The 24984-nt window shown below is 35.2% G+C and overlaps 1 protein-coding gene across 6 annotated transcripts in view; it reads left to right on the plus strand.

The window, feature by feature from the left end:
• The window catches only part of BTBD10 (BTB (POZ) domain containing 10), a 76246-nt gene that overhangs the window by 18297 nt on the left and 32965 nt on the right, over positions 1-24984 (plus strand). The window contains exons 1-2 of one of the 6 annotated variants that reach the window (XM_010830597.1): positions 3352-3432; positions 7025-7181. The exons of 1 other annotated variant lie outside the window; for it this stretch is intronic. In XM_010830597.1, coding sequence (XP_010828899.1) covers positions 7081-7181 — 101 coding nt within the window. In that variant the 5' untranslated portion in view covers positions 3352-3432; positions 7025-7080. Of the gene's footprint in view, positions 1-3351; positions 3433-7024; positions 7182-10785; positions 12145-24984 lie in introns of those variants that run through there. 4 more of the 6 variants (XM_010830600.1, XM_010830599.1, XM_010830598.1 and 1 more) reach the window with 4 other exon arrangements.

A 24984-nucleotide genomic window follows, 5' to 3' on the forward strand; every position in this document is an offset into this window, starting at 1 on the left:
CCTTTCTGCATGTGCAGTGTCTCCCTTACCCAAGAGTGTTCCAGAAGTATATGGCATTTTGATCCTTTACTCAAACAAGGTTTAGGCCCTCTGTATTCCTGCCATGATTGTTATCTTGCGTCATCCACAGGAGACAAAGCCTGGCTATTTACCCTGTTTCTGTTGTTGCTTTCATTTCGGAGGGCAAACAGGAGGCTGATTATAAATGCCTAACTTGGAGCCCACCTGTCTCCTGTCTCAGAAAATGTAAACAGGAGGCTAGTTGTATGTGTCCAGCCTGAAGCCCTTCTTTCTCTTGCCCTTAGAAATGTAAACAAGAGGTCAGTTGTAAATGCCTACTCTGGGGCCCAACTATCTCCAGCCTCAGACACACTTGGAGTCAGTTTCTATTGACTGCCTTTTTACTGTCTTGTTTCTTTGAATCTCATAATTTTGGGTTGAAATTTTTGGTGTTTTGTGAAAATTGTTGGGTGTTTTGGTTCTAGCGGACCATTAACTTGCCTGGACTCAATCTGCAAACTTAGTTTCCTACGCAGTGTGAAAGGGAAAGTGTTAGTGGCTCAGTCGTGTCCTGACTGTTTGTGACCCCATGGACTGTAGCCCACCAGGCTCCTCTGTCCATTGGATTCTCCAGGCAAGAATACTGGAGTGTGGGTTTCCATTTCCTTCTCCAGGGGATCTTCCTAACCCAGGGACTGAACCCATGTCTCCTGCACTGCAGGCAGACTCTTTACGGATGAACCGTTGGGGAAGCTCACATTGTGTGAGGCAGCTGATACCTGTGCTCAGTTCTTTTCTTTCAACTACTTGTTTTTTCAGTTTGGTCTCCTGGGGAGTAGGGTAAGGTAGGGTTCTCTGTACCTGTGTAATTTGGTGGTCAGCCAAAAATTTGGGCAGAGTTTATAGTCAAATTTTGGAGCTCACCTGCCCTGTGGTTCCCTACTTCTGGGGATTTCCTCCTAATACCTATTTTGTCTGCCAGTAGTAATCTCTGTCCTCTGACACCTCCAAGCCAGTAAGGGCTTCAGCTTTCCTGCTGCTTGGGCTGTGTATGGTTGGGGAATGCATTTGGTTAAAAAGCATCAAACTTATATAGATCTTAAGCCATGCAGCTTTCAGTTCTTCTGTGGTCTACCGTAGAGACTACCTGGGGTCTCCTCCCCACCCTCCCATTCATGTGTAATTTAACTGAGCAGAGTTTATGCTCAGATTTTTATGCTCTTGTGGTTCTTCCATTCCTGGTAAGTCTACCTTAAATTTCTAGCTGCACTTCGAGCCCTGAACTATTTTGTCTACCACTTTGAGCTTTGTGACTGCCTTCACCTTATTGGAGAAGGCGATGGCACCCCACTCCAGTACTCTTGCCTGGAAAATCCCATGGACGGAGGAGCCTGGTAGGCTGCAGTCCATGGGGTCACGAAGAGTTGGACACGACTGAGCGACTTCCCTTTCCCTTTCACCTTATCTGTTGGCAAATAGGAAGGGCCCTCAATAGAAAAACTAAAAGTTGATCTCATGATTCTGTTCCCTTCTAGTTGGAGTTTTTCATGAGTAAACTCTTCTTTTTCTACTGTGTATTTTGGGACACTTTCCAAAAGATGCTTTAAAACAATTAAAATTTTATCCAGGTTTAAATAATTATTTGCAGGAGACTTACATGATCATTTCTCTCAGCTGTGTTTACAGGAAGTTCCTTTTCATCCCTCTGTTTCCTTTTCTTTTAAAAGTTTTTCCACCTGTTCTTTTTCTTTCACAGTTACATCTATATTATGTATTTTGTGCCTTTAAGATGGTACAGTCTCTCTTTTATGCCTATAAGAGGGAATCTAATCAAATGATCCCTCAAGTTTCTGGCCCTTCCGAAATTGTTCCTACTTCCAGACCCCTCTGAATATGTCAGTGTTTAGGTGTTTGCTCTTTCAGTCTGCCAGTCTCAAATGACTCATTTGCCCTGTGGGGTATCACTGCTTTTGATCTTTTCCACCATAGGAAAGGTTACCTTAGGACATTTTACTAGCTCAGGTGCCTTCTTGACTGCCTTTTGGTCAGTCTTTCCCACTATACCTCTGGATATTTGCCTTTCTGTGCAGCTGAAGACAGTCCTTGGTAACTGCCCCTGGTATCACGGTGTGATTTGTTCTCTTCACTGGTTTCTTTCTCTATAAGGTCTTCCTCTCTAATAAACACCTCACTTGAATTACTTTGTTTGCAAAATTTGAGAGATAAAAACAATTTCACTTAACAGAAAAGCTCTTGTGTAGTGCCCTATTTAGAGTGAGATCTCAGTAGTTTGGGAAAAGCCACAAGATGGCTGCCGTTAAAAAGCTACATCTGTTAGCAATAAGGAGCAAATATATGAACTTCTGTGTACTTCGCTTATTATGTTGGAAAGAACATGGGCTTTCAGTTAGGCTGGGATTCACATCTTAGCCCTAACGTTTCCTCACCTATGAAACAGGGTAGTAATATTGGGTTGTTTTGAGCTTTAAATAGGAGAAAGTATATAAACTTCCTAGCACATTGATAATGGTAAGGACAGAATAAATTCTATCCATATACTATCATGATTTTTTTTTTAAAAACTCTTCTCTGGGTCATTGCCATCAAGTAATGCCTGGAAGTGGTGTCCAGGGAGTACTTATGATACTGTAGTTGTAAAGATTCTGGTTCCCTCCACAACCTTTTTTTTTAAAGATAGTAATATCCAAGAGGAGAAGCAATTGAATCACTTTTTTCCACAATTGACTTTTGGCAGTGTCCTGAATGCATGTCTTCACCAATAGGCCCAGTTGATCCATCCTCTGTACAGTTTATTTCTAGATTATTTAGAGTTTACATTATTTCTGTCATACCTAAAAATAGTAACGAATTGTTACATTTTGTCTATTTGTTTTGTCTATTTGTTTCCAATAACCTAGTAATTATTTTTTGATGATTACAAGATCCCAACAAGATCTTTATTTTGCCTAATATGAAGTAGACATTGGGGATGCAAATGTCAGATTTTAAAGAACTTTTTATGGTAAAGAATTTAGATCAGGAAATAAAGAGCCATTTAAAGTTTTTAGAAAGATAATTGTGATTACAGCAGAGCAAATGTGGAATTGAATGAGATAAAGAAGTCAACTAAGAGGTTTATTGATAGATGTTAAAGATTTAAATGAAGGCAACAGCCTTATGATTCATAAGAGAAAGAAGGAGTCAAAAGAAGAATTTAAAGTTAGATTTGATGGTAGGAAAGGAGAGGTCAAGGATGACTTCCGGATTTTTGATTCAGTATATGTTGTGTGTAAAACATGGTGTTTTCAAGGGTTTGATTCTTCTTTCTTTGTCTGCTGTCTTCCTGGACCTAGCAGATGAAGATGGAATCCCAAAGAACATCCAAGATTTAATGAGGTTGAAGAATTGGGGTGATGGCACAAGACTACTCAGGTAGGAGAGATACAGGAGTAAGTGGTATAGAGCTGTTAGTGGAGTATTTTTTTCCCATACTACAGTGAACTTTTTGAGCACAAGAACAACGTCCAAAGGACTTCCCTGGTGGTCCAGTGGTTGGGAGTGTTCCTGCCAATGCAGGGACCTTGGGTTCAGTCCCTGGTCTGGGAAGATCCCATATGTGGCGAAGCAGATGGGCCTGTGCACCACAACTACTGAGCCAAAAGTAAATAAAATTTAAAAAAGAAAACAACAACAACAATATCCAACTTGCTTTAGCATCTGTAAATTTCTTAGCATATTAGGTGTTCAGTAAGTGCATGAATGAATAAATGAAATAAGATAAATATAACTTCACTGAGTATGGCACAGAGATTGGTTAAAATATGAAAGATTAGCATTTGAAAATATTAATATGTCATTTGCTTTTTTATCTATTTCTAGTTAAATCTGTAGTATTTAAAAATATGCTAACATGTGTAGGCAAACACAAGTATATTTTTTTCCATCTTCATTTATATGTTTGTACCCTTACTATTGGGAATGAGAAGTGGGGGTGAAATCCTTCACATGCTAATACTCAAGTTTTATTAACAAATGAAATGTAAATATGATTTTTCAATTGACTTTTTCAGTAGTCTTCATCTGAACATTCTTTACTTTCTTGTGGCTGGCTGCAATATACATGTTGTTAATTTCAGTAGGCTTGATTAGGAATACATACTGATATTTTCTTGCTACTAGATACGTGCTACCCACTATAAAATAGTGGAAAATATGAGTCAAAATTTACCTTATTCATTCCTTGGGGTTGTATTTTTTAATCAGTGTCTCCCATGGCTTCAGTTCAGTCGCTCAGTCGTGTCCTCCTCTTTGCGACCCCATGATTCGCAGCACACCAGGCCTCCTTGTCCATCACCAACTCCCGGAGTTCACTCGGACTCACGTCCATCGAGTCGGTGATGCCATCCAGCCATCTCATCCTCTGTCGTCCCCTTCTCCTCCTGCCCCCAGTCCCTCCCAGCATCAGGGTCTTTTCCAGTGAGTCAACTCTTCGCATGAGGTGACCAAAGTACTGGAGTTTCAGCTTCAGCATCATTCCTTCCAAAGAAATCCCAGGGCTGATCTCCTTCAGAATGGACTGGTTGGATCTCCTTGCAGTCCAAGGGACTCTCAAGAGTCTTCTCCAACACCACAGTTCAAAAGCATCAATTCTTTGGCACTCAGCCTTCTTTACAGTCCAACTCTCACATCCATACATGACCACAGGAAAAACCATAGCCTCGACTAGCCGCTTAGGATTATTCTTTTTGTTTGTTTGTTTGCTCTGCCATGTGGGATGTAGGATCTTAGTTTTCCCCTGCACTGGGAGCATGGAGTCTTAACCACTGGCCCCCCAGAGACATCCAGGCTTATTATTACTTTACTCAGTGGCCTTCTGTGGGTTTCCAGAAGGGTGTGTCTTAGATAGTTAAGGGTTAGAAGCTAATGTGCCCCTTGAAGGAAATGCTAATAGCTGAGGTAGCTTCCGGGAAAACCTATCCATCCAGTAAGGAGAAAAAACTCTAAATCTCATTCTACAGATCGTGCTAAGCCTCTACATCTTTCTTTCCCCCCTGTATCAGTTTTCCCTACTATTCTTTTCTACCTTTTGGGTCTCTTTTGATCTGTGGCCATTGTTTCCTATCTGAATTTCTCTTTTATCTGATTTGTTCTTTTTTACATTTCTCTTTTGCTTCATCTTTTCAGTACAGATACCTAACTGTAATACCAAATTGAAGTTTAAAAAAGTTTATTTAATGAATACATTTTAATTTTTCTGATTAAAAAATCAAATGAGTCTTTTTTGTTTTCATAACAATTTTGTGGTTTTTATATTCATATAATATATGACTGATTTTTAATCATTCAGCAATCTTTCAGGAAACATTTTCTTTTCCAGAAGTATTAAGCAAATTGTGTGTCATTTGCTGAGGAATTTGAATTAGCTGTTGTATAATTTTCTTCCTTCCCCCTTTACTATTTTTATTTCACTGTTTGAGCTTTTTATTTACATATTTATTATATTAATATGTTCATGTATTATTAGGTTTTTTCAATTGTTTTAGAAAGAAAGTACTAGGTAACTATGCAGAAGAAAATTAAAACATAGCAAAATAGTTAATTTAGCTCTGAGATAGACTTTTCATTTTCATGCACTGGAGAAGGAAATGGCAACCCACTCCAGTGTTCTCGCCTGGAGAATCCCAGGGACGGGGGAGCCTGGTGGGCTGCCGTCTCTGGGGTCACACAGAGTCGGACACAACTGAAGTGACGCAGCAGCAGTAGCAGCAGCAGCGATAGACTTAACACTTTTCATGAGTTTATCTTTGGCAATTTTGGTGAAATTGTACTGGAATAACCTATACAATTCAGTGAGGTACGGTATTTCCCCAATTCTGGATTCCCTTTGCCTTTGTTTGATGGAGAATGTGGGCATCCATCCCACTACCTCTCATCCCTTTGTCTTTTATGGATAACTCCCTCCTCACTTCCTCTGTCAAATCCAACTTAGAAAAGTATATACAAAGCATACAGGAATGGGTGTCTGGAAACCTGGATTCTAATCCAGTTTATATGACTTTTTTTCAAATTATTTAACCTTATTTGTTTTTTCTTTTGGTATTTGTGCAGTCTTTGAGTCAAATCTGACCTACTATTTTTAAACAAAATACTCCAGTCTGAGCGTTTTTCCATCTTTCAGTATCAAGACTTTATTCTGTATAGTTATACATTCTCATTGTTCTTTAGAATCTTGCCGTTTACCAGCATTGTGACCTTTGGCAAAGTTATTAAACTCTTTTCTCTTCTGTTTTGGGGAGTATAATGCCACCGTTGTAAGTTGATTGTGAAGATTAAATTGGATAGTGAATATACTTAGTTCAGGTATTTTGTAAAGCTATTGTTAAATGAGTTTTCTTATAATTTCAGATGACTGTAGTAGCACTAACAGTCATAAGCCTTACATATGAAAAGGCATAAAATACATGAATCATTGATAAAATGTTTTTTGATAATTGCACTGTAAGGAAACATTAGGATGTTTACATACTTTTAGTTTTGAACAAATATTAAATTTTTATTCATGGTCTTTAACTTGGTTTAAGAAATAACAACATTGTCAGCTTACTAGGTGTTTTGTTAAGCATCGTAAACTTTAAGTAATTAAGAAGTGTATTCCAAATGAAATTTTGTCTAAAAGAATTATTCTTTTGTGGAACTGTTTTTGTCTTTTTGGTTCTATATTAATGTTTGGAAACATGAAGCATAAGGTACTAAAATTGCAGTTAAGTATATTTGCTAAATACAAATGGCATATTGTTAAAATGTTGTACAGGAATAACACATTTAATCAGATAATCAAATGAAAAGTACCTAAAGAGATGTAAGGTTTATTTGAATCTGATTTGTGACATTTTGTGTGTCTGATGTTTAATAATCCTGTTAATCACTTAAAAAAATCACAATAATATCAGAAAATATATGCAATTCTGTGACTATTGATTCTGCATGGAATAGATTTAAAGGCCAACACTACTCTCTTATGTAGGTTGTGGGTCTACATGTGTGCTTTCAGAGCAGTAGTGTGAGGAAGCTTGCAGTGGGATGGCAGGACGGCCTCATCCCTATGACAGTAACTCCAGTGATCCAGAGAACTGGGATCGGAAATTGCATAGTAGACCTCGTAAACTTTATAAACATTCAAGGTAGGTAGAAAATATGTATTTCACATATCAGAACTCTGCTAAAATTGATTTTTATGAAGAACCAAGCTGCGTTTGGTTGTGGCAAAGCCTGTCAGAGGATGGGGTCCAATTTACAAAATAGGACAAAAAGGTCCCCAGAGGATGGGGACCAATTTACAAAATACTATGAATATTTGCATTTCTCTTTAAATAGCTTTTAGGGAAACATCTTCCTTTTAATTTTCTTATTTGTGTTTATTTAATTCTCATTTGTATTTTTATGAATTTTTGTTTCTGTTTCTAAATAATGTTAAAATATCCTTAGTTGACCCCATGAATCAATGCTATAGTTAATTTAATTGGGAACTCTGGCAAGACAGATTAATTCTTTGTATTTAAAACTCTCTAATAGGAATTTATTTTATGCTCTAAGTATATTGTATATGATAATTTATGGGCTTTTGTCAGTCTTTGCCTCTGTACATATTTAACTGTGTGTGTTTGGGTTATCATCCTGATCCTAGTGGTAAAATCAGTATATCTGCTGCAACTCACCTGGTTCAATTAAAGTTTGATGCATTAAGTGAAACTCAGTTCAAAAGTTTCAGCCCTTTTATATATTATTTTTAAAGCTTTCTTTTTGTGCTGTGTGACTTAATGAGAAACAGTTCATTTAGAACACTTTATGATCTGATATTTTAAGGTGTTAATGGATCATAAACCTCACATAATGCAGGTATGTAAACATTGTTTTCATAGAGAGTTGTGCTTTATGAATATTTACTTGAGGGATATTATTGAGCATTTAACTTACTTGAATGTAAAATTCTCCTGATTAGGGTAACTAATACCACCTTTCTTAAAGAATAAAACATGCAGTGATATTGAAATCCTTTTTGTAATTTTAAAGAAATGATTCAGCTACTTTTAAACCATATACATGGCTAGAAAATATGAGTGATGAGTACTATTCAAGTCTCCTGACAAGATGTATTTTTTATTGTGGGCTTCTAATGTCGTGAGGTCTAAAATGAAGATGTTGAAGATGTTTAGCTGATTTTAATTATAAAGTTCACACCAATGGTGTGAGTGTTTTTTGGTTTGTTTTTTGTGTGTGTGTGTCCTTCAGTTGGTGCTCTAGTTTTCTTTCTGCAGCCTGTTTACATGGATATTTATTTTGTCTTTGAGGTAAAGAGATACTTGTTTTATCTCATTAAATGTGGGGCTGTATTTATAGCTGATATATTATATACAGTTTTTCAGGTGATTTTCAACTTATCCTTGCTAGTTCTTAATATTTTTCTGATGTACAAGACTGTATTGTATATTAAGTGGTGACAAGGTAAAAATAAGCTATTGTTAGCTTTATAAAAAACAAATGTGAAAACAGTGGGAAAGATTTATTAAAAACAGTAGTTTTAAAATTACTGTTATTTAACTTCAGTAACAGATATAGCTCTTCCTGATTTCTATAACATCAGTACCTTTCTAGTGCTCTTAAATATGATTGCAATAATATTGGTTGCTTACGTGAATACAAATTTATTGATTTTTTTTTTTAATGGAAAGATGAGGAAATCCTTGATCTTATTTTAACTTCATTCATGGAAAATCTGCCCATGGGAAAACAGTTTACTTTTTGGGAGCTTTTGTTCCTATGTACTTATAAACATATAACTTAGGATGCTTTAAAAAATAATTCAGTTTGACTTTTTTAAAGTGGTAGTTTTTAAAAATTAATTGTAAATTCATTAAGCAGTATTAAAAACTAATAGTACAAGTATTGTTGAGAACCTGTGCTCAGTTCTGGAAAGATTCAGCAGTTTATCACAGTACCATCATGGAAGACTTTAATATCCAGTTATGGAACAATTAGAGGACAAGAGGGCAATCAATTGTGGTAATAAGTTGTAGTAAAATAAGAGTTCAGAGAAGAAATCAGTACCAACCTGAGCAGGTAAAAATGAGACTTGAACTAATCCTTGGATAATTGGATACATAGAGGGCATTCCTGCCAAGGACCTTCTGGAAATTACCTTGACTAAATCTGAAGGTTGAACTCTATGAATAGTATTATTGTCTCCAATTAACAGATAGAAAAAATGAGGTTAACAAACTTATCTAAGACTACCCAACTTGTAGATTACAAAGCTGGAATTTATGAACAAGCTGCTTATTCTTTTTATTTTTAAAAATTTTCAGTAACTTATTTTGGTGCATTTAAAATACATATAAGAGAAAACAGTTATAATGAACCCCTATGTACTCATTCCCCAGCTTCAAGTTATCATTTCATGGCTAATTTTGTTTCATCTGTCCTACATATTTTTGCATCCTTTTTTTTTGAATCTTGTGTATTTTATTTAGGGATATTTGAGTAAAAGCCAGAGTAAACACTGGCTTAAGTTAGGGTGTTATTTTTTTTGTACACAAAAGTCCACAGGGAGGCATCACCTGATGTAGACTTAGTGACCTAGTATCCTTAAGGATATTAAGGTCAAAGATCTTTGATTTTTCTCTTGTTGTTTCCTCATGATCACAAAATGGCTTACTATACAGTTCCAGCCATCATGTCCAGCCTCCAGACAAGGAGGAATGGAGACAGGGATAATGGGAAAGAGGTTTCATTTATATCAGGAAATTAAATTTCTCAAAAATTTCTAGCTTATAAATTATTGGCTAGAACTATGTCATATGGTCATCTCTAGATCATGGAGACTGAGAAATATAAGTGCTCACATTGCCACCTCAAACAGAATTGGGGATTTAAATCTACAAAAACTAAATGGCTCAGTGTGTTAGGGCTGCTGTAACAGAATACCATAAACTGGGTGACTATATTATAAACAGCAGAAATTTGTTTCACATAGTTCTGGAGGCTAGGACGTCCAAAATCAAAACGCTGGCACATTTGGTGTCTGGTAAGGGCTTGCCTGCTGCTTCAGACAGACTTTTTTTTTCCCCTGTGTTCTCACATGGTGTAGAAGGGACTAGGGATCTTTCTGGGATCTCTTTTGTAAAGGTATTAGTCCCATTCATGAGTGCTCTTCCCTCATGAGCTAATTACCTCACCTACAAATATCGTATCAGTATGTGAATTTTGGAACTAAAAACACTTAGACTTTAACAATAAAGAAATAAGCATATTTATTGATTCAGTTTTTGCAGTTTTTCTAAAAAGTTATCTTTTCACATATTGGAATAGCCTGCTTTCTGAAATCCTTTTCCTTTGATTTTTTTTTTTTTCCTCTTCTTTTCCTAACTGGCAAGGATAAAAATACATTTCTTGAATTATAGAAGTAGCAATAGTAATTACTATATTCATATGCTTATGTTGGAGGTTTGAGGGTTTGGTGAATATCGAATTATGATTTCTCTTTTACCTAATACAATTAATAATACCTAATAATACTCCTGTACTTTGGCCACCTCATACAAAGAGTTGACTCATTGGAAAAGACTCTTATGCTGGGAGAGATTGGGGGCAGGAGGAGAAGGGGACGACAGAGGATGAGATGGCTGGATGGCATCACTGACTCGATGGACGTGAGTCTGAGTGAACTCCAGGAGTTGGTGATGGACAGGGAGGCCTGGTGTGCTGCGATTCATGGGGTCGCAAAGAGTCGGACACGACTGAGCGACTGAACTAACTAACTAAATAATACTTTTCTTTTGTGAAGTTTCTTTGAATGTAGATTTCATAGGTATAACACTGATATAAAAGACAAGACAGGGAAGCTGATCTGGACATGGATGAAATTCAGGGTCCCTATGATTCCTCTGCAGGTGCATACAAATAAATTAGTTGAAAAATTACTCAACTTTTCTTTCTGACTAGTAGTTGTATAGTTATTACTTATATTGAGGAGTTTGGTAGCTTGCTGAGAAGTTAAAGATTATTTCAGTTGAAGTTTATTTGGCCTGAATTGTGACACCTTTCTTTAAATTATAAATTAGAAGAGTTTTTGCTATTTAAAAAGGAAAAAGAAAGAGCACCTTTTCTATATAACTAATGTTAAAATGCCCTAGAGTGACAACATGCTAAAAGCTCTTGCATATTTGAATTGGGTCGAATACAGCTATTTAAAACTCAGATCTGCAGTCTGCTCAGGTTACTAAAGATAAATGCATCATACATTCAATATCAGACTTTGCCGCAAGGGTTCATTCCCACATAGAAGTACGCATGCTCCTTTCTTCTGCATGAAGACTGAGCTTTCCAGTTTCCTTTTTAAGTTGCTCTTTAGTCCTAGCAGCAGTTTAGAAATGGAAAAGTTGGGTTGCTTTAAAGAGTAGTTCTTTTAGTGAGTCCTTTAAGTACAGATAATATTTTCTCTCTGGTTTCAAAGAGAAGCTTTATTGCCCAGAAAAGGTACACAATAAAATATTGAAAGGAAAAAAGAAAGTTAGCTGCATCCTAGTTTTTTAAAACCTGGCAAGCTGGCAGAGCTAGAATTAGCTTTACAGATGGTATTTGGCAACATATCTACATATCACTAACCCTCATCTCCTGAGTTTTCTTCATCCTGTCTATCAATTACAATATCCAATCACTGCACAGAGATGGAGAAATGGGATGATCACAGCTCACACGATGCTGTTTGGTTAGAAACGTCAGTGCTGCACAACCCACGGCTGAGTCAGTGTCTGTGAGAAAATGAACTGAATTAATACAAAGCGGGGGTTGTATCTCTGAATATTTAAGGCCAAAATAACTGCAATAGCATTATTACACAGTAGAGGGAGGAAAGCTAAAGGAAGTCTGTAGATAGGTGAGGTAGGGGACTGGGAAATTTTTTCATTGTTCAGAGGAATTCTGAAGATGATGGAAATATCAGATGTGCTAAAGTTTCCTAGTAATGCCCAAGGATGCTGACCTGGCTTTCAGTGCTGCATTGTTTGAAAAAGCAGAGTCCCTTTATACTCTGATTTCAAAATTTTTTTCTTGTTTTTGTGTGTCTGCCTTGGCATATACTAAAGTAAGGTGTGTATTCATTTATTACATGATAATATGCTGGGTTATAATTCTATAGACTTATAAATATGAGAGAGGTGGAGAGAGATATGTTTGGCTTTTGTTTCATTATGATCATTTATGTTTTTGAATGTTAAAGATCATATGTCTTGATTGTCAGTTTAATGGCACGTTATTTAAAATAGTGTGTGTTTTTATTATTTTCATGGATTTGAGGCTTTGTTTCCTATTTCATTTAAAGTCTTAGTAGAATCATCATTTAACTTGAGAATGCATTATGTTTGATCTTGTTTCTTATGAATGTCATACAAAATTTTATTTAAGGAAAAGCTAATTTTAAAATAATATTTTTTATATATTTGAAAATGAAATTCAAGATAAATGAAATAATTGAAATAATTTCCTAAAGAAGAAGATGAATGTAGTTTTACTTTTGGGTGAATTAAGGATTAGTTGATCCATTTTATATATATTTTACAGAACTGAATGTATTTGAATGATAAAGTTTTAACTGGTGAAGATGACTTTTTTCTCTAGTCTTTTAGAACACGGACTCTGAGTAGATGATCTAGATACTGCCATTGAAAGAGTAAATCAGATAAGTTTTCAGAATAATGCAATTTGATTTTCAATGAGAAAAACATTCCTAAATAAAGACAATTATTCTTCCTATAAGATTTTAAGTCTTTACAGGTGACATTGCTTACTTTATTAGGAAATTTTGGCACAATTTAAAATAATTTGATTAATGGTATTTTTCCTTTTGTCTTCATTATCCCTATCCTACTGAGTCTTCATTTTGTAGGGATTTGGGGGGATATACAACATTTTAAAATTATTTTAAATGTTATTAAGTAGTTTGTAACATTCTTTTACTTGAAATGTGAGGACCTTCTTGTGACTTTCCCCATTTAATTTCTAAAAGTGTGAACGATTGTTACAACTTGTTTGTTTAGTTAGGCTAACTGGAGGTACCTTGTTTCGGCCTTTTTTTTTTTTTTCCTCTCTGGTTTGGTGTCCAGAAATGTTTTTCTAAGCTTGCTTAAGTATAAAGTTATAAAGGCAGAAGTCTCATGTTAGAGTTTTTTGTCATACACTTTATAGAATATTTTTTTCTCTAGTTTGGCTGATTTTTAAAAAGATAATGCCTGTGTTATTATAAGAGTAATACATATTTATTACATAAATTTGATAGATAAAGAAAAGCACATAGAATAAAATACAAATGTTATCAAAAGAAAAACTTTAAATATTTTTGTATATAACCTTTTTTTCCTGTGTATATATAAAAATGTAAATTCACATGTATACACTTAAAAATGATTTAGGGATATTACTACATGTACTGTTATATAACCCCCCTCCCCTTTTTTTTTTTTAATGAAAAGCAAACTTAATCAGGAACATTCCCTGTGTCACGGGGTAGTCTTCTATAGCATAATTCTTAAGAATTACATAGTGTTTTCTGTATACATGTTTTGTAATTTATTGAATTTGAGTTTTTCTGGTTCTTGATAAAAGATCAGTTTGATTTCACAGCGTAAATTTCTCTAAAAAAGAAGAATATCTTAAGGAGTTCAGTAAAAATACAATTTTGATACTTTTCAGAAGGAAAAAGATCCTTAATGTGATTATACAATGAATTCTTTAAAGATATGCACATTTTTTAAAACAGAGCAAATAAGATTGCCATAATAAAGTATAGAAAATATTTTTTAAACATCAAGGAAACGAGAGCTCAGATGAGCTGAGACTTTTTAAAAATGCTATGGCCAGCCAAAAGAGTTTCTTATGTTACACTTGCAAAAGGTTATCAATGAAAGTGTAATAATAGTGAATGGGAATGAGACAAGAAAAAAAAATCCATCAACTCTTATTTAGGAGCTTCTTTGGCAGAAAGGAAGAGCAAACTACCACCATCATCAATAATAATAGCAAAGACATTTCTAGTAAAGAATGAAACCACCATTAATATAGAGATAGGTAATGCATCTGGTTCAATGAATTGTCTTTTGGAACATCTTATAGTTAAAAAAGAACCTGACTGTAAAATCTTAAAATTATTGATATTATTTGTAGTCTTTAAAGAGTTTCAGGAGAATACAAGAAGTACTAAAAGATGGGAGATCCTAGGCCTGATTTTGAAAAAGATAGTAGATTTTAGAGTAAAAAACAGAAGATAGTTTATGAAGGAAACTTGAAGGAAAGAACAGGTTAAAAATTATCCAGAATGGGTTTGCTAAAAATAGATTGTCAAAACAACTTTAATTTTTCTCTGATGCAGTTGGTAGTTTAGTAGCAAAATGTATTTGTACTTCAACTTCATTATAACTTAGTTTTTGGTGAAGTCTTTATATATATATCTCCCCTTGGGTGAAGAAAAATGAGTTAACCATTAGTGGATTGTGTTAATCAACACAGTTTTCATTTTGAAGGTCAATGTTCAGAGGTTATTGATCTTAGAAGGTGGCTGTGTTCATTGGTTTGTCTTATTGCTTATGGAGAAGGAAAATTCTTAAATTTATAGGTAACAGTGAAGAAAGGATAGTAAATAAAAAGCTAATGATCCAAAGTGATTTCCAAATCTGATTTGTTGAACTAAATTAAAATGAACTTTTGAAGAATCTAAGTAAGAACTGAAAAGCAAATATATATTGTTAGCAGGACTTTATAGCATCACATTTGGAAAAGACTTGAGGGGTAGTTGTTGGCAATAAACTTGATATAAAACAAAAGTACAGTATGGCTGCCATCATCCCATCTTTTCCCCTACCACCACCCCCCTTAGAAACCATCGTAATGAATGGGAAAGAAGGTTAGAGCCACTTCATTACACCAAATTATTGTCTTTAGTTCTGTGTAAATTCAGAAGGAAGGATGTGAGTAAATTGGATGCCTTATCAGCTTAGGAAACTGAAAATTCAGAGGTCTTGGGGGCAACTGTGATAGATGTTAAGGAATCTCACAATAAGAGTTGTGTCTTCAATATGTGAAGTTGTCTTCAAATATGTGAAGAACTGTCATTTGGAAAAGAAACTATACTCACGTTTGAGTCAGACTTGGTTAAGGTTAAAAGCATGAACCCTAAAGTTGTGCTTCTTAGGTCACATCTCAGACCTGCCACTTGCTTAGCTACATGACTTTAGGTAAGTTATTTAGCCTCTAAACCGTCATTTTCTCAACTGTGAAAAGAGGATGGTTTTGTGGATTAAATGAAAATATGTGTAAAGTGCTCACTGTTGTGCCTGACATATTCTAAATGCTCAAATGTTAGCATTGTTGTTGTTATTTGGTCCTAGAATATAGAATAAAGACAATGGTTCTCAACCAGAGGGTTAATGGTTTGCCCTTCATTGAGCATTTGGTTTTAGTCTTTAATTTTATCAATCTAATTGCAGTGTAGTTCAGATTTTAAATTTTAATTCTTTTAATACTTAAAATTTTAGTATGAAGCATAGGAGGAGGGAATTTAATGGAACAAGTTAGTTTGTGTTTTCAAAAGGCCATTTGGGGGACTTCCCTGGTGATCCAGTGGTTAAGACTCCATGCTTCTAGTGCAGGGGGTGCGAGTTTGATCCCTGGTCAAGGAACTAAGATCTCACATGCTGTACAGCCCCCATCCCCCCCAAAAAAGGCCATTTGAAAATGAGTGAGTGTGGGATTGCTTTGATTTCTCTCTAGAATCTTGGTTTGTGAAAGTAAGCTTTGTTAAAATATTCATGGTCATATGATAAATATTTCTAAAACTAAGTATTGTATTTGTACTTCATATATTTTTTCTATTGGTTTTACTTTTTAGTAGAAAAAGATGCTCCCAAGGTCTTAAAAAAGGAACTCTTCCCCTCCTCTTTTCTGCAACTGAAAGACATGCAGGATCTTAGTTCCACAATCAGAGATCTGACCTGTGTCCCCTTTTATTTGCCATGAAGTGATGGGACCAGATGCTATGATGTTAGTATTTTGAATGTTGAGTTTCAAGCCAGCTTTTCACTCTCCTCTTTTACCCTCATCAAGAGGCTCTTTAGTTCCTCTTCATTTTCAGTCATTAGAGTGGTATCATCTGCGTATCTGAGGTTGTTGATATTTCTCCCTGCAGTCTTGACTCCAGCTTGTGGTTCATCCAGCCCGGCATTTCAAATGATGTACTCTGCATAGAAGTTAAATAAATTGGGTGACAATACACAGCCTTGTTGTACTCCTTTCCCAATTTTGAACCAGTTCAGTTCCATATCCAATTTTAACTGTTGCTTCTTGACTTGCATACAGGCTTCTCAGGAGATGGGTAAGGTGGTCTGGTATTCCCATCTCTTGAAGAATTTTCCAGTTTGTTGTGATCCACAACAGTCAAAGGCTTTAGCATAGTCAATAAAGCAGACTTTTTTTTTTCTGGAATTCCCTTGCTTTCTCTACAGTCTAACGAATGTTGGTAATTTGATCTCTGGTACCTGTGCATTTTCTGAATTCAGCTTGTACATCTAGAAGTTCTTGGTTAACATACTACTGAAGCCTGCCTTGAAGGATTTTGAGCATATCCTTACTTGCATGTGAAATGAGCACAGTTGTATGATAGTTTGAACATTTTTTGGCATAACCCTTCTTTGGGATTGGAATGAAAACTGACCATTTCCATTTCTGTGGCCACTGCTGAGTTTTCCAAATTTGCTGGCATATTGAATGCAGCACTTTAACAGCATCATCTTTTAGGATTTTAAATAGCTTAGTTGGAATTCCATCACCTCAACTAGCTTTGACTTCACACTCCAGGATGTCTGGCTCTAGGTGAGTGACCACACCATCATGGTTGTGTGGGTCATTAAGACCTTTTTTTGTACAGTTCTGTGTATTCTTGCCATCTCTTCTTTATCTCTTCTGCTTGGTCCTTGCTGTTTCTGTCCTTTACCGTGCCCATTCTTGCATGAAATGTCCCCTTGATATCTCCAGTTTTCTTGAAGAGATCTCTAGTCTTTTCCTTTCTATTGTTTTCTTCTATTTCTTTGCATTGTTCATTTAAGAAGGCCTTCTTATCTCTCCTTGCTATTCTCTAGAATTCTGCATTCAGTTGAGTATATCTTTTCCTTTCTCCTTTACATTTTGCTTCTCTTCTTTTCTCATCTATTTGCAAAGGCACCTCAAACAACCACTTTGCCTTGTTGCATTTCTTTATCTTTGGGATGGTTTTGGTCACTGCCTCCTGTACAATATTGGGAACCTCCTTCCATAGTTTTTCAGGCACTCTGTCTACCAGATCTAATCCCTTGAATCTATTGTTTCTTCACCTCCACTGTATAATCATAGGGATTTGATTTAGGTCATACCTCAATAGCCTAGTGGTTTTTGCTACTTTTTCCAATTTAAGCCTGAATTTTTCAAAAAGGAACTCATGATCTGAACCAGTCAGCTCCAGGTCTTGTTTTTGTTGACTGTATTGGGCTTCTCCATCTTCAGCTGCAAAGAATATAATCAATCTGATTTCAGTATTGATCATCTGGTGATGTCCATGTGTAGAGTCATCTCTTGTGTTGTTGGAAAAGAATGTTTGCTATGACCAGCATGTTCTCTTGACAAAACTCTTGTTAGCCTTTGCCCTACTTCATTTTTACTCCAAGGCCAGACTTTCACCAGCAGACATATCCACAGCCGAGTGTCGTTTCCACTTTGGCCCAGCCTCTTCAATCTTTCTGGAGCTGTTAGTAATTGCCCTCTGCTCTTCCCCAGTAGCATATTGGATACCTTCCAACCTGGGGGGCTCATCTTCTGGTGTCATGTCTTTTGCTTTTTCATACTGTTGATGGGGTTCTCACGGCAAGAATACTGAAGTGGTTTGCCATTCCCTCCTCCAGTGGACCGTATTTTGTCAGAACCCTTCAGTATGACCTGTCCCTCTTGGGTGGCCCTGCATGGCATGGCTTATAGCTTCATAGAGTTATGCAAGCCTGTTTGCATGACAAGTCTGTGATCATGATCTGTGTGTGATCTGTGATCATAGTGATTATCAATTTTTCAGAAATATTTTATAATTTTCTATGGTAGGGCTTTAGAATACAAAGTATATAATGGTTTTTAATTCCCCAATTTTTATCTCTAACCTGGACTTTTCCCTGTACTTTAGACTTGTGTATCTAACTCCATATTTGGATGTATTAGACATCCACTTGGATGTCTAATAAACATTTCAGTGTTAATGTGTGTAAAAAGCATTTATACTTTTCACACCTAATCCTCCCACTGTTATTCTAATGTGGGAGAATGATAACTCAAAATCTGAAATGTTTCAGTTTTTCAGGCCAAAATCAGAGTTATCCTTGATTCCTCTGTCTCACCTCTTACTTTTAATCTATCAAATTCCAAAGTCTTGTTCTTTAGAATACATAGTCTAGTCCAGTGTTTGCCATGTACACTGCTCAGCCCTGGTCCAAGTCACTTTGGCTGTCGCCTAGATTGTTTGTGGTAGCCTCCAGAATGGCCACTGACCCTACTGTTACCTTCTTTCTTTCACTGTCTGCTTCATCTAACAAAAGTTAGATCATGTAATTCAAATTTTATTGGTACCTATTTCACTCAGATCAAAAACAAAAAAGCTTTGAACATTCTTTGAAGGTCTTTCATAATCTGGTCCTAGTCTTATCTCTGAGCTCATCTTTTAACACTGTCCTTCTTGCTATCTGTGCTCCAACTGTCCTAGCCTTCTTGAATGCCTTTAAAAAGCCAAGGAGTGCTTTTGGCACAGGATCTTTTTCATCTACCCTTCCCTCAGTCTCATAGTTTTATGTTTTACTTCGTCTTTGCTCAGACATCTTCTCCTCTGAGAGTCCTGCTTTGGCCACTGTGTGAACTAGAACCTCTCACCTGAAAATGACGACTCTGTCCTGTTAACTCTGCTTTATTTTTCCTCATAGCATTTACCAGCATATGATATTTAATATATTTATTATATATGTTCTGTGTTTTTGTACACTTAAATGTTTAAATTTTAAGGGCAGAGACTTTGATTTATATCCACCATGGCTAGAATAATAAGTAGCATATAACAGATATTCAGTGAATATTTGGTAGAATGACTGCATGATAAAACTTAAAAGCATTGCTAGAGGAGAGAGTAAGAATAATTTTAGTTATTATGGGGTATAATTATTGTATGTTGCAAGTACCTAATGCTTTATTGATGAATTAAAACCATGATTATTTTTTAGAAGTAAAAAAATTAGCAATATAACAATTAGATAACTTCTTTTCAGAGACTCATCATTTTGGAGAGGTTCTTTCCTAGCAACATCTTCCTTTATTAAAAAAAGTTCAAAATCTGAGAAACCTCTGTCAAAAGAAACCTTTATTTTAAAGTCAAAAGAAACCTCTGTCACTGTCTGCATGAAAATAATTTTTGTCAGTTAGGAAAGCTGACAGTCACCTTGATAGTAAAGTGTTAAATGTTTGACCAGTGAGAGTTCCTTTTCCAGTGACAGTGCTTTAAAAAAAATCAGTTAATACATTCTGGACAGAGGGATCTATAGAATCTAGAAAAAGCTGGGGGGTAGGGGAAATGAGTATCTGGAACTTTTCAAGCTATAAAATTGGCTTGAAATATCAATAAATATCTTTTCATATGGAAAAAAAAAGAGTTCCTTTTCTGTCAGAATTCTTAGGATCTAGGTCTTCATTTCACTTCAAAGAAAACATACTCTTAGAGTGGTCATACAACAGTATATAAGGCTCCCTTGCTATTGCTGCTGCTTCTGTCTCACTAGAGTTGCTGACGTGTCTGACAGTGAGATTTTAAGAAGAGAAAGACTAGTATTAAAACTATTCTTGAGCTGTATTTCTTGTCTTTTGGCGGCAGGGGAGGAGGGGAGAATCTGGGACTTAAGTATGGTTTAAAATATTTATGGACAGTATGCATCAAACAACATACTAACAGATAGCCTTTTAGAGCATAACGCCTTCTTCAGTTGAGAACTGCCTTTTCAGTGATTAGTTTTTGTTTCTTGGGAAACTGACCATAAATTAAGAAGAACAAAAAGCTTATAGAAAAGGCAAACGGAAAAAAAAGGGAAAAGAAGGGAGAGAAATTTGCATTAAACTTGTTGAAAATAGGTTTAAAAGTTTAATTGCATTTCTTATGTCATCACAGTTGCTGACACTTAATGTGAGGATCAGCAAAGAGTTTTCTGCAAAAGGCTGGATAGTGAATGTTTTTGGCCATGTAGGCTACAGAGACTGTCAAAATCACTCAGTTTTGCCATTATGGAATGAGAGCAGCCATAAGCAATATGTAAATTAATGCACATGGTTGTGTTCTAATAAAACTTTATTTATAAAATGAGATAATGGGTTGAATTTGGCTTTGCAAACTCTTCACCTAACATTAAAAATGCTTGTAAAAATCATATGCAAATTGATTGCTTAAAATATATTAATATAAGATCATTTAAATGGTTTAGTTAATAAATCTAAAACATAATATAGAACATAGTAATAGAAACACCTTTTTTTCCCTCAAAATAATATTGCTTCTTTAATATGGACAAACTAATTAAAAAATGGATGGGAACATCTAATATGAAATTTACAAAGATGCTTATCTTGTTTTTAAGAAAAATGGTGCATTTTTAAAAGATGTTTAAAACATCTCATAAACTGTAAAGCTTTGTATCTGTATCTCTACAGATACAAATACATACACATGGAAGTATTTGACAAGGAAAAAACAGTTGACATGGGAAATGCTTAGATGTTATATATCCTGAAATTTCAGCTAAATTCAGCAAACATTAATAAGATGCACCAGGATATGGTGTTGCTGGAAGTATTTAAAGATAATTCCAGTGATATCATGTAAGGTTGTATATCCCATGTGTGTACTACATAAGGGGTTCATACATACGTGAGTACCATTCACTTTGTAGATATTTTAGTTTTGTGTATTTGTTGCAATAATTTTCTAGCAGCAGTGCTGATAATATTTATTTTTGGAAATTTTTCATGTATTATTTCTTTGATAACCCCCCTCTTTTGTCTGTTGTGTGTGGAACATATATTATTTGAATATTGAGTGCCTTCCTCTATTCTCATCCTTTCACTTTCATTTTTTATTTCTTTTATTACCAGTTTTTTCTTTCGGCCTTCTTCTAACTTTCAAAAATAGCTAAGAACTCTTTTTTATTCTCTTAATTAAATAATTCCTGTCCTTGTTTTATGGATACATTTGTTAATAGCACTGAGTTTATTGATTATAGGTTTTTTTCTGTCTCTACATTGTGTTTTGCCTTTTTGTTTATGTTTATTAAACTTACTGTGAAAAATTTTTATTTTATAAGAAGTTAAAAAAATTGTACTGTGAGTTCCTGGGTACTCTTCATCCAGCTTCCCTCTATGATAACATCTCACTTAAGAGTATCAAACTAGGAAAATGACATTGATACAATTCTGTAACTGACTACAGACGTCGGTTTTTATATGTACTCTTTTTCTGGTATATATTCTGTGTGATGTTTTTATCACATACAGATTTGTGTAACTACCACCACAATCAGGATGCAGAACTTTTGTATCACCATGAAGAAACTTTCATGCTGCCCCTTTAGAGTCTTACCCTTTCCCCGTCCCTAACTTCTGGCAACCTCTGATTTGTTTTCCATCACTGTAATTTTGCTATTTTGAGAATAATATGTAAATGAAATCAGATAGTATGTAAACTCTGGGGTTTGGGTTTTTTCATTCAGCGTAATGCCTTTGAGATATGTACCACTTTGTTGAACGTGTCAGAGTTCATTTTTTTTTTTTTAAATTTTTGAGTAGTATTCCATTGTATGTATGTGCCACACATTATCCATTCTGAGAGTGGCATGGGTTTTGTTATAAACTTTGCAATATTGTTGTATTTAAAAATTTCTCTCTATATATTACTTTAGTTTTATTACCTCCAACCCCTGTAGGAATCCACCATTTCACTGTACAAAATGATAGAGACCCTAAAATTTCTCTTTGTTAGGAACCTGCCTATCATTGGAGTTTTATATAGAGAGAGAATTTTTTAACAAATTAGGTGGCAAAGTCACATGTGGAAATTCATATGAAATTAATATTCCAGAGTTTGATATAAATAGATACTTGCTTCCGAGGGTGACTATTTTAATAAGATTTAAAAACTTTGGAGAGACTTACTGCCTATTGATTTTGATGTTAAGTGAAGGTTGGTATAAGATGAAGTCAGAAGCTCATAAAGTTGTAAATTTTAAAAATGAAACTTTTTTTCTGCAAAAAAATATTAGGGTTTGTATTTAAGATGGGTTTGTTTACATATCTAGAGGTGCTGGAATCATTCTTTTTTAAAAAAATTTTATTTATTCTTATGGACGCACTGGGTCTTTGTTGCTGCACGTAGGCCATCTCTAGTTGTGATGAGGGGTTAGTGTCTAGTTGTGCATGGTCTTCTCATTGCCGTCACTCATTGTGGAGCATGGGCTCTCGGCTGGAAGCATTATTTCTTAGTTAATAAAAATTGTGATCTTAGAGGATTCATGGTTAAGGATTCTTATTTGAGTTCTGTATTAACATTATTGGATAATAAATTTGATCTGTGAGATTTTCAAGTGGTGATCAGTTGGAGATGGTAGTTGTTTTTTAGTCTGATGGTAGAAAAACTTCTGGTTTCATGAGAACATGAACCATTTTAAGAGGGGGATGCAAGAATCTATGTAGTTTAGTGAAAGATAATTTATAATTTAATAGGACAAGAAAAGCATGACTTTTTTTTACTTGTGTGTAATTGAAATGATTAAGTAGCAGTTTCCTGGAAGAGTAGTCTTAATTGGGCTGTGTTTGGATAAGAGGCCAGTTTTGGTGTATAGTTTGGTAAGTTTTGATGTATGTATGCACTTATGAAACCTCATCACAATCAGGGTAGTGAACAAATCATTCACATGCAAATTTCCTTGTAAGCTTTTTTTTCCTCCTTCTTCTTCGAACTCCCACACTCCATGCCTGGACAAACCACCAATCTGTTTTCTGACACAAGACATTAGTTTGTATTGCCTAGAATTTGATACAAATGTATCATATTTGGGGAAGGAATGGTATTTCTCTTCTTTCACTGAGCTTAATAATTTTGTACTTGATCCATGTTATAACTTGCATCAGTAGTTCATACTTACTGTTGTTAAGTAGTATTCCGTTGTATGGTATACCACAAATTGTTTATCCAGTCACCTGTTCATAAACATTTAGGTCATTTTAGGTTTTGCTTTTTTAAATGATATTGTTTTTAAAATTTAGATTTCTGATTGTTGTTGCTAGTATATAGGAATATTGTTTACTTTTGAATATTGATCTTCTGTGACCATAGTAAACTCACTCTTTAGTTCTAGTAACTTTTTTGTACTAGAGTCTATAAAAGATGATTATCTTCTCTGTAGATTAGGACAGTTTTGCTTCTTTTTATAATCTGGACGCCTTCTATATCTTTTTCTTGCCATATTGCTCTGGCTAGACTCTTGAGTACGCGGGTGAAGAGAAATGGTACAAGTGGACATCCTGGTCTTGTTCCTGGTCTTAGGTGGAGAGCATTTGGTCTTTGACCACTAAGTATAATGCTGGTTGTAGGTTTTCCATGAATATCTTTTATCCAGCTGATGAAATTCCATTGTATTCCTATTTTATTGAGGGTTTTTGTTGTTGTTTGTTTGTTTGTTTTTTAAAACAGGTTTTAAATTTTATTTTATTTTTAAACTTTACAATATTGTATTAGTTTTGCCAAATATCGAAATGAATCCGCCACAGGTATACCCGTGTTCCCCATCCTGAACCCTCCTCCCTCCCCTACCCTCCCTCTGGGTCGTCCCAGTGCACCAGCCCCAAGCATCCAGTACCGTGCATTGAACCTGGACTGGCGACTCGTTTCATACATGATATTATACATGTTTCAGTGCTATTCTCCCAAATCTCCCCACCCTCTCCCTCTCCCACAGAGTCCATAAGACTGATCTATACATCGGTGTCTCTTTTGCAGTCTCGTACACAGGGTTATTGTTACCATCTTTCTAAATTCCATATATATGCGTTAGTATACTGTATTGGTGTTTTTCTTTCTGGCTTACTTCACTCTGTATAATAGGTTCCAGTTTCATCCATCTCATTAGAACTGATTCAGATGTATTCTTTTTAATGGCTGAGTAATACTCCATTGTGTATATGTACCACAGCTTTCTTATCCATTCATCTGCTGATGGGCATCTAGGTTGCTTCCATGTCCTGGCTATTATAAACAGTGCTGCGATGAACATTGGGGTACACGTGTCTCTTTCCCTTCTGGTTTCCTCAGTGTGTATGCCCAGCAGTGGGATTGCTGGATCATAAGGCAGTTCTATTTCCAGTTTTTTAAGGAATCTCCACACTGTTCTCCATAGTGGCTGTACTAGTTTGCATTCCCACCGTTTGTTTTTTTAAATCAGGAATGGATTTTGGATTTTGTTAAATGTATTTTCTTTGCATATTGAGATACAAGTTTTTCATTAATGTGTTAATATGGTGAATTATATTGATTGATGTTTGAATATTTAACCAATCTTGCATTTTTGATACAAAAATCTATAGATCATGATGTATTGACAGTTTTGTATATTGTATTCAAATTACTAAAATTTTGTTGAACATATTTGAATCTATGTTCTGAAGGTTGTAGGTTTGTAGTTTTATCTTACAGATATTATCTGTAATATCTTTCTCTGGTTTTGGTATCTGGGTAATGCTGGCCTCATAAAATGAGTTAAGAAATACTATCTTTTCTTTAGTTTCTAGGGGATTTTGTGTAAGATTGCTATTATTTCTATCTTAAATGCTTGGTAGAATTATCAATGA

This window comes from Bison bison, unplaced genomic scaffold, assembly GCF_000754665.1.
Source record: "Bison bison bison isolate TAMUID 2011002044 unplaced genomic scaffold, Bison_UMD1.0 scf7180017864518, whole genome shotgun sequence".
Taxonomy (NCBI): domain Eukaryota; kingdom Metazoa; phylum Chordata; class Mammalia; order Artiodactyla; family Bovidae; genus Bison; species Bison bison.